The 15,000-nt window shown below is 44.5% G+C and overlaps 1 protein-coding gene across 3 annotated transcripts in view; it reads left to right on the top strand.

Moving 5' to 3' along the window:
* The window catches only part of LOC115165051 (PDZ domain-containing protein 2), a 185,967-nt gene that overhangs the window by 154,511 nt on the left and 16,456 nt on the right, over window positions 1-15,000 (top strand). For all 3 annotated transcript variants that reach the window (XM_029718081.1, XM_029718082.1, XM_029718083.1), the window contains 5 exons: window positions 919-1,147; window positions 4,192-4,309; window positions 5,172-5,304; window positions 13,329-13,416; window positions 13,753-13,853. In XM_029718081.1, the coding sequence (XP_029573941.1) occupies window positions 919-1,147; window positions 4,192-4,309; window positions 5,172-5,304; window positions 13,329-13,416; window positions 13,753-13,853 (669 nt within the window). The remainder of the gene's footprint in view (window positions 1-918; window positions 1,148-4,191; window positions 4,310-5,171; window positions 5,305-13,328; window positions 13,417-13,752; window positions 13,854-15,000) is intronic.

The raw sequence follows: 15,000 nt of genomic DNA, 5'->3' as shown, positions 1-15,000 counted from the left end.
TAAGGTTTAGACCATCCAGACCTTCAAGGTAAACAGAAACAGTCTGGGTTAAGGTTACTACGGGGGTAGGATTAAGGTTTAGGACATCCAGACCTTCAAGGTAAACAGGAAGCAGAAGACTGTATGGGATGCTTTCAGATTCTAAGGGGATATGATGTGGTGTACCACAGGGCGCAATGCTAGGGCCTCCACTGGTCCTGATATATGTGAATGACATGCACGCAGCAGGGAGATTAACTCCTGCTGTATATAGAAGACTACCTTTCTGCTGTCAGAAAAGGAAACTGGAAATGAAACGTATTTAACTGTATGAAATGTTTACCCCAGAAATCTATCAATCGACCATTCAATCAGTGTCATTGATCAGGAAAAATAGTTTGTCACTTTGGGACTTACATCCATCCTCTTTGATATTTTAAGTGCAATATCTATTCTCTAACCACTTTTACAAAGAGATGGTGCATCTTAGTGGGTTTCTATCATTGAGTAAGTCAAACGTATCTCCGTGTCTCAGTGTCTCAGTGTGTCGTTGTTCCTAACACTGTATCTCTGTGTCTCTGTGTCTCAGTGTGTCGTTGTTCCTAACACTGTATCTCTGTATCTCTGTGTCTCAGTGTGTCGTTGTTCCTAACACTGTATCTCTGTGTCTCTGTGTCTCAGTGTGTCGTTGTTCCTAACACTGTATCTCTGTGTCTCTGTGTCTCAGTGTGTCGTTGTTCCTAACACTGTATCTCTGTATCTCTGTGTCTCAGTGTGTCGTTGTTCCTAACACTGTATCTCTGTGTCTCAGTGTGTCGTTGTTCCTAACACTGTATCTTTGTGTCTCAGTGTGTTGTTGTCGTTCCAAACACTGTATCTCTGTGTCTCAGTGTGTCGTTGTTCCTAACACTGTATCTCTGTGTCTCTGGTCCACTGCAGCAGCTGAAGAAGGGCGTGGTAACCCTGACAGTGAGGACTCGTCTCCGCAGCCCCAGCCTGACTCCGTGCCCTACCCCCACCCTCCTCAGTCGCTCTTCCTCCCCTAACTCCAACGCCAGTGGGGGAACCCCCGTACCTTCCACTTTCGACGAAACCCCCGAAGTCCGCAAGGGACCGCCCAGACCTGGGCCCAAGGACCGCATCATTATGGAGGTTACGCTCAGTAAAGGTAGCTGATAGAGTGGGGTTTGAACTGTGCTGTTTCAGTTCAGTTGTTAACCTCCGTTCCTTCTGGTGTGAGATGTGCTTTTGTTGACACTTAGTTTGAGACCATAGGGAGTAAGTAACCACAAGAAAATCCTCTTAAATCCTCCCGTCAACTCTCTCAATGCAATAACACACCCAACAATTACAAGATATACTTTTGTATATATATATATATACAAAAGTATGTGGACACCCCTTCAAATGAGTGGATTCGGTTATTTCAGCTACATCTATTGCTGACGGTTGTATAAAATCGAGCACACAGCCATGCGATCTCCATCGACAAACATTGGCAGTAGAATGGCCTGTACTGAGAGAGCTCAGTCACTTTCAAACGTGTCAGTTCGTCAAATTTCTGCCCCTGGTCAACTTGTAAGTGCTGTTATTGTGAAGTGGAAACGTCTAGGAGCAACAACGGCACAGTTGCGAAGTGGTAGGCCACACAATCTCACAGAACGGGACCGCAGAGTGCTGAAGCACGTAAAAATCGTGTGTCCTCGGTTGCAGCACTCACTACCGAGTTCCAAACTGCCTCTGGAAGCAACTTCAGCACAATAACTGTTTCTCAGAAGCTTCATGAAATGGGTTTCCATGGCTGAGCAGCCGCACTCAAGCCTAAGATCACCATACACAATGCCAAGCGTCGGCTGGAGTGGTGTAAAGCTCGCCGCCATTGGACTCTGGAGCAGTGGAAATGCGTTCTCTGGAGTGATGAATCACGCTTCACCATCTGACAGTCCGACGGACGAATCTGGGTTTGGCGGATGCCAGGAGAACGCTACCTGCCCCAATTGCATAGTGCCAACTGTAAAGTTTGGTGGAGGAGGAATAATGGTCTGGGACTGTTTTTCATGGTTCGGGCCCCTTAGTTCCTGTGAAGGGAAATCTTAACGCTACAGCATACAATGACATTCTAGATGATTCTGTGCTTCCAACTTTGTGGCAACAGTTTGGGGAAGGCCCTGTCCTGTTTCAGTATGACAATGCCCCTGTGCACAAAGCGAGGTCCATACAGAAATGGTTTGTCGAGATCGGTGTGGAAGAACTTGACTGGCCTGCACAGTGCCCTGACCTCAACCCCATCGAACACCTTTGTGATGAATTGGAACGCCGACTGCGAGCCAGGGCCTAATCGCCCAACATCAGTGACCGACCTCACTAATGCTCTTGTGGCTGAATGGAAGCAAGTCCCCGCAGCAATGTTCCAACATCTAGTGGAAAGCCTTCCCAGAAGAGTGGAGGCTGTTATAGGAGCAAGGGGGGGGGACCAACTCCATATTAATGCCCATGGTTTTGGAATGAGATGTTCGACAAGCAGGTGTCCACATACATTTGGTCATGTAGTGTATGTTTTTTTTGATTGGTGGAATTTTAAGGTGTTAACATTGCATCCAGACCATGTAATACACACTGGCAACAACCACCATTAGACTGTATTCCAATGGAAACACTTCACTAGCCAGGTAACACACCTGTGATCATAACAGACTGTCCTGCCAGGTAACACACCTGTGATCATAACAGACTGTCCTGCCAGGTTGACTCACCTGTGATCATAACAGACTGTCCTGCCAGGTAACACACCTGTGATCATAACAGACTGTCCTGCCAGGTAACACACCTGTGATCATAACAGACTGTCCTGCCAGGTAACACACCTGTGATCATAACAGACTGTCCTGCCAGGTAACACCTGTGATCATAACAGACTGTCCTGCCTGGTTGACTCACCTGTGATCATAACAGACTGTCCTGCCAGGTAACACACCTGTGATCATAACAGACTGTCCTGCCAGGTTGACTCACCTGTGATCATAACAGACTGTCCTGCCAGGTAACACACCTGTGATCATAACAGACTGTCCTGCCAGGTAACACCTGTGATCATAACAGACTGTCCTGCCAGGTAACACCTGTGATCATAACAGACTGTCCTGCCAGGTAACACACCTGTGATCATAACAGACTGTCCTGCCAGGTAACACACCTGTGATCATAACAGACTGTCCTGCCAGGTTCCACACCTGTTCGTCTTGGGAGAGGTCATTTTTGAGGAAGTTAACTTCAGGAAGGATTGCTCAATACCTGGAGGTGTCATTTCTCTAGATTTGATTGATCTGTAATGAGCGCGTCTCTGATTAAGAAGGTACAACACTTTGCTTTGGTGTGATTTAAGTAAATGTATATAGCTTCCACTTCATGAGGAGTAATATTACTAATGGAGGAGAGAGGAGGAGAGAGGAGGAGAGAGATGGAGAGAGATGGAGAGAGATGGAGAGAGGAGGAGAGAGGAGGAGAGAGGAGGAGAGAGAGGAGGAGAGAGATGAGGAGAGAGATGGAGAGAGGAGGAGAGAGATGGAGAGAGATGGAGAGAGGAGGAGAGAGGAGGATAGGACAGTGAGAAATGTTACAAATGAAACTCGCTACCTTCCTTGTCTAATCTGCAGTTCTATTCTTTTTTGTGTCCTGTGTGTGTTGCCTGTGTGTGTGTGTGTCTGTGTGTGTGTTGTCTGTGTGTGTGTGTGTGTGTGTTGTCTGTGTGTGTGTGTGTGTGTGTTTTCTGTGTGTGTGTTTTCTGTGTGTGTGTGTGTGTTTTCTGTGTGTGTATTTTCTGTGTTTGTTTTGTGTGTGTGTGTGTTTTCTGTGTGTGTGTTTTCTGTGTGTGTTTTCTGTGTGTGTGTGTGTTTTCTGTGTGTGTGTGTGTGTTTTCTGTGTGTGTGTGTGTGTGTGTGTGTGTGTGTGTGTGTGTGTGTGTGTTTTCGGTGTCTGTGTGTGTGTGTGTGTGCATGTTTTCTGTCTGTGTGTGTGTGTGTGTGTGTGTGTTTTGTGTGCATGTTTTCTGTGTGTGTGTGTGTGTGTGTGTGTGTTTTGTGTGCATGTTTTCTGTGTGTGTGTGTGTGTGTGTGTGTGTGTGTGTGTGTGTGTGTGTGTGTGTGTGTGTGTGTGTGTGTGTGTGTGTGTGTGTGTGTGTGTGTGTGTGTGTGTGTGTGTGTGTTCCTCTGTCAGAGCCCGGGGTGGGTCTAGGTATAGGGACCTGCTGTCTAACTCTAGAGAACAGTTCTCCTGCCATCTACATCCACAGTCTGGCCCCTGGCTCTGTCGCCAAGATGGATGGACGACTCAGGTAGGTCACAACCCCTCCGCTCCCCACGACGCACACCTTGGATCAGGTCATAATCCACATATTTACAGGGTTTTACATTAGCAGGTGACTAGCATGTGACTAGCATTCCCACCGAACACTTCCGGTGAATTTACTAAATTACTCACGATAAACGTTCACAAAAAACATAACAATTATTTAAAGAATTATAGATACAGAACTCCTCTATGCACTCGCTATGTCAGATTTTAAAATAACTTTTCGGTGAAAGCACATTTTGCAATATTCTAAGTAGATAGCCCGGCATCACAGGGCTAGCTATTTAGACACCCAGCAAGTTTAGCATTCACCAAAGTCAGATTTACTATAAGAAAAATGTTATTACCTTTGCTGTCTTCGTCAGAATGCACTCCCAGGACTTCTACTTCAATAACAAATGTTGGTTTGGTCCCAAATAATCCATTGTTATATCCAAATAGCAGCGTTATGTTCGTGCGTTCAAGACACTATCCGAAAGGGTATATAAGGGTTATGAGCACGGCGCATTTCGTGACAAAAAAATTCTAAATATTCCATTACCGTACTTCGAAGCATGTCAACCGCTGTTTAAAATAAATCTGTCTGTCTGTCTGTCTGTCTGTCTGTCTGTCTGTCTGTCTGTCTGTCTGTCTGTCTGTCTGTCTGTCTGTCTGTCCGCCTCAGTGTTCTTCTATGAGGGTTATTTACTCAGTGGACGTAATACTAACTGATTTTGTGTCTGCGTGTGTGTGCGTGCGTGTGTGTGTGTGTGTGTGTGTGCTTGTGTGTGTGTGTGCTTGTGTGTGTGTGTGTGTGTGTCTGTGTGTGTGTGTGTGTGTATTCAATCTCTCTCTTCCTCATCTAGTCGAGGGGACCAGGTGTTGGAGGTAGACTCAGTGAGTCTGCGTCATGTGGCTCTGAGTGAGGCCTACGCCATCCTGAGTGAGTGTGGACCCGGACCTGTCAGCCTCATCATCAGCCGACATCCCAACGCCAAGGTAACACACACACACACACACACACACACACACACCCTACCTGCTGACCTACAGCTAATTATCCAACTTCATCAGTCATTCCAACCCACAGTAACAACATAAGTCATGGTTTCCTTCCTAGCGTAGCCTAGCGCTTTCATACATGTAGCCATGTTTCCCATGACCAGACTGTCTATTTTCCCATGATCAGACTGTCTATTTTCCCATGACCAGACTGTCTATTTTCCCATGACCAGACTGTCTATTTTCCCATGACCAGACTGTCTATTTTCCCATGACCAGACTGTCTATTTTCCCATGACCAGACTGTCTATTTTCCCATGACCAGACTGTCTATTTTCCCATGACCAGACTGTCTATTTTCCCATGATCAGACTGTCTATTTTCCCCTGACCAGACTGTGTATTTTCCCATGACCAGACTGTCTATTTTCCCATGACCAGACTGTCTATTTTCCCATGACCAGACTGTCTATTTTCCCATGACCAGACTGTCTATTTTCCCATGACCAGACTGTCTATTTTCCCATGACCAGACTGTCTATTTTCCCATGACCAGACTGTCTATTTTCCCATGACCAGACTGTCTATTTTTCCCCTGACCAGACTGTCTATTTTCCCATGACCAGACTGTCTATTTTCCCATGACCAGACTGTCTATTTTCCCATGACCAGACTGTCTATTTTCCCATGACCAGACTGTCTATTTTCCCATGATCAGACTGTCTATTTTCCCATGATCAGACTGTCTATTTTCCCATGATCAGACTGTCTATTTTCCCATGATCAGACTGTCTATTTTCCCATGATCAGACTGTCTATTTTCCCATGACCAGACTGTGTATTTTCCCATGATCAGACTGTCTATTTTCCCCTGACCAGACTGTGTATTTTCCCATGACCAGACTGTCTATTTTCCCATGACCAGACTGTCTATTTTCCAATGACCAGACTGTCTATTTTCCCATGATCAGACTGTCTATTTTCCCATGATCAGACTGTCTATTTTCCCATGATCAGACTGTCTATTTTCCCATGATCAGACTGTCTATTTTCCCATGACCAGACTGTCTATTTTCCCATGATCAGACTGTCTATTTTCCCATGATCAGACTGTCTATTTTCCCATGACCAGACGATATATTTTCCGTCATATCAACTCAACCAAACACGACAACACAGAAAAGGTGATGTCTACAGCTGTGTTTTGATGGTCAAGGATTACAATGATGCCATGCACAATAATGATTCAGTAATGCTGGACTGCCATGGTGTCTTTAGGTCCATTTCTTGTTGTTTTGCCAACATTCAGTTGACACCCCTATGGGTGTCTTTCTGAACCTGTTTGAAACCCCTTCTGTTCTGTTTTGGTTGGGTCTGTTCTGGTTTGATCTGTTCTGGTCTGGTTTGGCCTACTACTGTCATGACATGGAGATTCCTTCCATCTTTACCTGGTACTATAGGAGGTTCCTGGTTCTATAGGAGGTTCCTGGTACTATAGGAGGTTCCTGGTACTATAGGAGGTTCCTGGTACTATAGGAGGTTCCTGGTACTATAGGAGATTCCTTCCATCTTTACCTGGTACTATAGGAGGTTCCTGGTACTATAGGAGGTTCCTGGTACTATAGGAGGTTCCTGGTACTATAGGAGGTTCCTGGTACTATAGGAGGTACCTGGTACTATAGGAGGTTCCTGGTACTATAGGAGGTTCCTGGTACTATAGGAGGTTCCTGGTACTATAGGAGGTTCCTGGTACTATAGGAGGTTCCTGGTACTATAGGAGGTACCTGGTACTATAGGAGGTACCTGGTACTATAGGAGGTTCCTGGTACTATAGGATGTTCCTTCCATCTTTACCTGGTACTATAGGAGGTACATGGTACTATAGGAGGTTCCTGGTTCTATAGGAGGTACCTGGTACTATAGGAGGTTCCTGGTACTATAGGAGGTTCCTGGTACTATAGGAGGTTCCTGGTACTATAGGAGGTTCCTGGTACTATAGGAGGTACCTGGTACTATAGGAGGTACCTGGTACTATAGGAGGTTCCTGGTACTATAGGATGTTCCTTCCATCTTTACCTGGTACTATAGAGGTACATGGTACTATAGGAGGTTCCTGGTTCTATAGGAGGTACCTGGTACTATAGGAGGTTCCTGGTACTATAGGAGGTTCTGGTACTATAGGAGGTTCCTGGGTACTATAGGAGGTTCCCTCGGACTATAGGGAAGGGTTCCTGGTACTATAGGAGGTTCCTGGTACTATAGGAGGTTCCTGGTACTATAGGAGATTCCTTCCATCTATACCTGGTACTATTTGAGGTTCCTGGTACTATAGGAGGTTCCTGGTACTATAGGAGGTTCCTGGTACTATAGGAGGTTCCTGGTACTATAGGAGATTCCTTCCATCTATACCTGGTACTATAGGAGGTTCCTGGTACTATAGGAGGTTCCTGGTACTATAGGAGGTTCCTGGTTCTATAGGAGGTTCCTGGTACTATAGGAGGTTCCTGGTACTATAGGAGGTACCTGGTACTATAGGAGGTTCCTGGTACTATAGGAGGTTCCTGGTACTATAGGAGGTTCCTGGTACTATAGGATGTTCCTTCCATCTTTACCTGGTACTATAGGAGGTACCTGGTACTATAGGAGGTTCCTGGTACTATAGGAGGTTCCTGGTACTATAGGAGGTTCCTGGTACTATAGGAGGTACCTGGTACTATAGGAGGTTCCTGGTACTATAGGAGGTTCCTGGTACTATAGGAGGTTCCTGGTACTATAGGATGTTCCTTCCATCTTTACCTGCTACTATAGGAGGTACCTGGTACTATAGGAGGTTCCTGGTTCTATAGGAGGTACCTGGTACTATAGGAGGTTCCTGGTACTATAGGAGGTTCCTGGTACTATAGGAGGTTCCTGGTACTATAGGAGGTTCCTGGTACTAAAGGAGGTTCCTGGTACTATAGGAGGTTCCTGGTACTATAGGAGGTTCCTGGTACTATAGGAGGTTCCTGGTACTATAGGAGATTCCTTCCATCTATACCTGGTACTATTTGAGGTTCCTGGTACTATAGGAGGTTCCTGGTACTATAGGAGGTTCCTTGTACTATAGGAGGTTCCTGGTACTATAGGAGGTTCCTGGTACTATAGGATGTTCCTTCCATCTTTACCTGGTACTATAGGAGGTTCCTGGTACTATAGGAGGTTCCTGGTACTATAGGAGGTTCCTGGTTCTATAGGAGGTTCCTGGTACTATAGGAGGCTCCTTCCATCTATACCTGGTACTATAGGAGGTTCCTGGTACTATAGGAGGTTCCTGGTACTATAGGAGGTTCCTGGTTCTATAGGAGGTTCCTGGTACTATAGGAGGTACCTGGTACTATAGGAGGTTCCTGGTACTATAGGAGGTTCCTGGTACTATAGGAGGTTCCTGGTACTATAGGAGGTACCTGGTACTATAGGAGGTACCTGGTACTATAGGAGGTTCCTGGTACTATAGGAGGTTCCTGGTACTATAGGATGTTCCTTCCATCTTTACCTGGTACTATAGGAGGTACCTGGTACTATAGGAGGTTCCTGGTTCTATAGGAGGTACCTGGTACTATAGGAGGTTCCTGGTACTATAGGAGGTTCCTGGTACTATAGGAGGTTCCTGGTGCTATAGGAGGTTCCTGGTACTATAGGAGGTTCCTGGTACTAAAGGAGGTTCCTGGTACTATAGGAGGTTCCTGGTACTATAGGAGGTTCCTGGTACTATAGGAGGTTCCTGGTACTATAGGAGATTCCTTCCATCTATACCTGGTACTATTTGAGGTTCCTGGTACTATAGGAGGTTCCTGGTACTATAGGAGGTTCCTGGTACTATAGGAGGTTCCTGGTACTATAGGATGTTCCTTCCATCTTTACCTGGTACTATAGGAGGTTCCTGGTACTATAGGAGGTTCCTGGTACTATAGGAGGTTCCTGGTACTATAGGAGATTCCTTCCATCTATACCTGGTACTATAGGAGGTTCCTGGTACTATAGGAGGTTCCTGGTACTATAGGAGGTTCCTGGTTCTATAGGAGGTTCCTGGTACTATAGGAGGTTCCTGGTTCTATAGGAGGTTCCTGGTACTATAGGAGGTTCCTGGTACTATAGGAGGTTCCTGGTTCTATAGGAGGTTCCTGGTACTATAGGAGGTTCCTGGTACTATAGGAGGTTCCTGGTACTATAGGAGATTCCTTCCATCTATACCTGGTACTATAGGAGGTTCCTGGTACTATAGGAGGTTCCTGGTACTATAGGAGGTTCCTGGTACTATAGGAGATTCCTTCCATCTATACCTGGTACTATAGGAGGTTCCTGGTACTATAGGAGGTTCCTGGTACTATAGGAGGTTCCTGGTACTATAGGATGTTCCTTCCATCTTTACCTGGTACTATAGGAGGTACCTGGTACTATAGGAGGTACCTGGTACTATAGGAGGTTCCTGGTACTATAGGAGGTTCCTGGTACTATAGGAGGTTCCTGGTACTATAGGAGGTACCTGGTACTATAGGAGGTTCCTGGTACTATAGGAGGTTCCTGGTACTATAGGAGGTTCCTGGTACTATAGGATGTTCCTTCCATCTTTACCTGGTACTATAGGAGGTTCCTGGTTCTATAGGAGGTTCCTGGTTCTATAGGAGGTTCCTGGTACTATAGGAGGTTCCTGGTACTATAGGAGGTTCCTGGTACTAAAGGAGGTTCCTGGTACTATAGGAGGTTCCTGGTACTATAGGAGGTTCCTGGTACTATAGGAGGTTCCTGGTACTATAGGAGGTTCTTGGTACTAAAGGAGGTTCCTGGTACTATAGGAGGTTCCTGGTACTATAGGAGGTTCCTGGTACTATAGGAGATTCCTTCCATCTATACCTGGTACTATTTGAGGTTCCTGGTACTATAGGAGGTTCCTGGTACTATAGGAGGTTCCTGGTACTATAGGAGGTTCCTGGTACTATAGGTTATTCCTTCCATCTTTACCTGGTACTATAGGAGGTTCCTGGTACTATAGGAGGTTCCTGGTACTATAGGAGGTTCCTGGTACTATAGGAGATTCCTTCCATCTATACCTGGTACTATAGGAGGTTCCTGGTACTAAAGGAGGTTCCTGGTACTATAGGAGGTTCCTGGTTCTATAGGAGGTTCCTGGTACTATAGGAGGTTCCTGGTTCTATAGGAGGTTCCTGGTACTATAGGAGGTTCCTGGTACTATAGGAGGTTCCTGGTACTATAGGAGGTTCCTGGTTCTATAGGAGGTTCCTGGTACTATAGGAGGTTCCTGGTACTATAGGAGGTTCCTGGTACTATAGGAGATTCCTTCCATCTATACCTGGTACTATAGGAGTTTCCTGGTACTATAGGAGGTTCCTGGTACTATAGGAGGTTCCTGGTACTATAGGAGGTTTGTGTTTACTTGGGTTATCTTTGTGTACATATTTACATTTGTTTGATGATCTGAAACATTTAAGTGTGAAAAAATAATAATAAATCAGGAAGGAATACTTTTTCACAGCACTGTATGTCACACCAGGTCTAAATATGTGTCATGACAGTGTTTGTTTGCAACCTCTTGCTAGCTTGTTAGCATTAACACATTACTGGCTTGACATCTTACTACTTTGGGTGTGTTTATAAATTTAGTCTGGAGTGTCAGAGTGCGCCCTCTGGGCATTCGTAAATTCAGACTCTCTGGCCGAGGGCTAGGGTTTATCCGAGCGTTCTGACCTCACAACGGCAGTTAAGCACCCAAGCTAGCTGGCTAACGTTGGCTAGCTTGTTAGCTACTTCCAGTACGAATGAGGGAACGGCTCACTCTGACCGTGTTACTCGCCCTAGCAGAGCTGGTTAGGCTGTTTTCATGTTATCCAGAGTAACTGTGCTCCTGGCAACAATTTAATTACGATTTTTTTTGCCGACGTTTACTGATACCGGTCGTATTTAACGGTTGTTGAGCGTTTGTAAATTCATCAGTTATTCTGCGCTCTGGCACACTGAGACGAAAATTGGACTAGAGTGAATTTACAAATGCACCCTATGACAGGTTATGACAAGTTATGTCAGCTTTTATGACACGTTATGACATGGTTATGACGCTGGGTGTCAAGTGTTAAAGTTTCATTGTTAAGACAGGCACCAGTTCGTTCCAATATGATTTGGACAATTTTTACATTTTTAATTTTAAAATATATTTCTTACAAATACATTTAAATGCATGTTGGAATATATTTGACTAAACATTTCCAAGTACATTTTAAAATATATTTACCAAATATATCGATAAATAAATGTGAAAACATATTGTAATTTTTTTTACAATAAACATTTTCTGATGCATTAAAAATATGGTATATTGTGATTGTGACATTTAACATACATTTATATAAACATTTTAAATACATTCCGTAATATACATTGGAATGTATTTAAAATGTATTAAATTAAAAAACATTATTTTGACCAATTTTAAATATTTGAAATGCATCCTAAAAAATGTATCAAAAATCTATATTTGAGATGTATTTTTTCCCGTATGGGTGGCCTGCCTGGGAAAGCAAAGCACCTCTAGAAAACCTTTGTGTGCAACAGACAAATGAAGGCTAAACAAAAGCTGTCTCTAACTACACTGAACAACAAATATAAACACAACATGTAAAGTATTGTTCCCATGTTTCATGAGCTGAAATAAAAGATCCCAGAAAATTTCCATACACGCAAAACAGCTTATTTCTCTCAAATTTTGTGCACAAATGTGTTTACACCCCTGCTAGTGAGCATTTCTCATTTGCCAAGATAATCCATCCACCTGACAGGTGTGGCATATCAAGAATCTGATTAAACACCATGATCATTACACAGGTGAACCTTTTGCCGGGGACAATAAAAGGCCACTCTAAAATGTGCAGTTTTGTCACAAAACACAGTTCCACACAGATGTCTCAAGTTTTGAGGGAGCGTGCAATTGGCATGCTGACTGCAGGAATGTTCACCAGAGTTGTTTCCAGAGAATTGAATGTTAATTTCTCAACCATAAGCCGTCTCCAACGTCATTTGAGAGAATTTGGCAGCACATCCAACCGGCCTCACAACCGCAGACCACCTATAACCACACCAGCCCAGGACCTCCACATCCAGCTTTTTCACCTGAGACCGGCCACCCAGACAGCTGATAAAATGGAGGAGTATTTCTGTCTGTAATAAAGCACTTTTGTGGGGGGAAAATTATTCTGATTGGCTGGGCCTGGCTCCCCAGTGGGTGGGCCTATGCCTTGCCAGGCCCACCTATGGAAATCGCCCCTGCTCAGTCATGTGAAATCCATAGATTAGGGCCTAATGAATTTATTTAAATTGACTCATTTCTTTCTATGATCTGTAACTCAGCAAAAATGTTGTTCAGTATACAAAGTACAAAGTCGGCACACTGCGATTACAGCAGGAATACTGTTTTGGTTTTTGTAAATGTAATGGTGTATTTCATTGAAAGATGGGGTGATACTGTCATTGAGTTTTTACTGTAGTTGGGTGCTTGACGGTGAACACTGGGTTTCTGTTTAGTCACTAGCTAGTCATACTCCTTGCCTTGCTACATCAAACCCATCTGATATGTTAAAGATAAAGTATTAAAGTGTAATTCTGCTCGTTCCTGTCCGTTCTAAAGCCACCCAGTTCGGGTGGACTTATTATCTTCAACTTAAATCAGAGCAAAAAGCATCTTGTTGTTTTCTGTGGTGAGGCCAACTATTGTTTATGTCCTTTTCTGTTGGAGATCACCCTGATTTCACTGCCACCTGGTGGCAGTATGGTGTCACTCAAACACTTGTTGCACTAGTGTCTACCCCTGATGTAGACAGTACCTGTGGTGGTCCTCCAGGACCCTGATGTAGGACCAGGGTTGTCTACCCCTGATGTAGGACCAGGGTTGTCTACCCCTGTAGTCACTAGTAGGAACTGGGAGCTCCAGCTTTTCACAAGAAATGGATGTTGTTTTCTCCTCTGTTTTTGCTCCAGGTTTCAGAGCAGGAGATGGATGAAGTGATCACTCAGTCCACACACAGAGACAGTCTGAGCAAGGAAGGACACGTCTCTCAAACACTAGGTCTGTGTGTCTCTCTCTCTCTCTCTCTCTCTTTCTCTCTGTGTCTCTCTCTCTCTGTGTGTCTCTCTCTCTCTGTGTCGCTCTCTCGCTCTGTCTCTCTCTCTCGCTCTGTGTGTCTCTCTCTGTCTCTGTCTCTGTCTCTCTCTCTCTCTCTCTCTCTCTCTCTCTCTCTCTCTCTCTCTCTCTCTCTCTCTCTCTCTCTCTCTCTCTCTCTCTCTCTCTCTCTCTCTCTCTCTCTCTCTCTCTCTCTCTCTCTCACCTGGAATCATAGTCAGATGATTGGAGGGGTTGAGTGAATGTTGCTGTAACCTGTATCCTCTGACCCCTGACCTCTAGGCCTGCCCTCTAAGAGCCCCTCCCCCACAGTGAAGGCCAAACAAGGAGATGGCTCCTCCCTCAGCTGGACCATGAAGAGGTTCCTGGAGCCCGCTAGCAGGGTACGCTATGCTACCTGTCAATCAATATACGGTTGAAGTCGGAAGTTTACATACACTTAGGTTGGAGTCATTAAAACTCGCTTTTCAACCACTCCACAAATGTCTTGTTAACAAACTATAGTTTTGGCAAGTCGGTTAGGACATCTACTTTGTGCACGACACAAGTCATTTTTCCAACAATTGTTTACAGACAGATTATTTCACTTATAATTCACTGTATCACAATTCCAGTGGATCAGAACTTTACATGCACTAAGTTGACTGTGCCTTTAAACAGCTTGGAAAATTCCAGAAAATTATGTCATGGCTTTAGAAGCTTCTGATAGGCTAATTGACAGTCATTTTAGTCAATTGGAGGTGTACCTGTGGATGTATTTCAAGGCCTACCTTCAAACTCAGTGCCTCTTTGCTTGACATCATGGGAAAATCAAAAGAAATCAGCCAAGACCTCAGAAAAACAATTGTAGACCTCCACAAGTCTGGTTCATCCTTGGGAGCAATTTCCAAACGCCTGAAGGTACCACATTCATCTGTACAAACAATAGTAAGCAAGTATAAACACCATGGGACCACACAGCCGTCATACATCTCAGGAAGGAGATGTGTTCTGTCTCCTAGAAATGAACGTACTTTGGTGCGAAAAGTGCAAATCAATCCCAGAACAACAGCAAAGGATCTTGTGAAGATGCTGGAGGAAACAGGTACAAAAGTATCTATATCCACAGTAAAACGAGTCCTTTATCGACATAATCTGAAAGGCCGCTCAGCAAGGAAGAAGCCACTGCTCCAAAACCACCATAAAATAGCCAGACTACAGTTTGCAACAGTTTGTACCAGATCTATGTGGAGCTATATACAGGAAGTACCAGATCAATGTGGAGCTATATACAGGAAGTACCAGATCAATGTGGAGCTATATACAGGAAGTACCAGATCAATGTGGAGCTATATACAGGAAGTACCAGTACCAGATCAATGTGGAGCTATATACAGGGAGTACCAGATCAATGTGGAGCTATATACAGGGAGTACCAGATCAATGTGGAGCTATATACAGGGAGTACCAGATCAATGTGGAGCTATATACAGGAAGTACCAGATCAATGTGGAGCTATATACAGGAAGTACCAGATCAATGTGGAGCTAT

The sequence above is a fragment of the Salmo trutta genome, chromosome 27 (assembly GCF_901001165.1).
Source record: "Salmo trutta chromosome 27, fSalTru1.1, whole genome shotgun sequence".
NCBI lineage: Eukaryota > Metazoa > Chordata > Actinopteri > Salmoniformes > Salmonidae > Salmo > Salmo trutta.
Note: the sequence above shows the minus strand (reverse complement) of the source record. Positions and strands in the feature narration are given on the sequence as shown.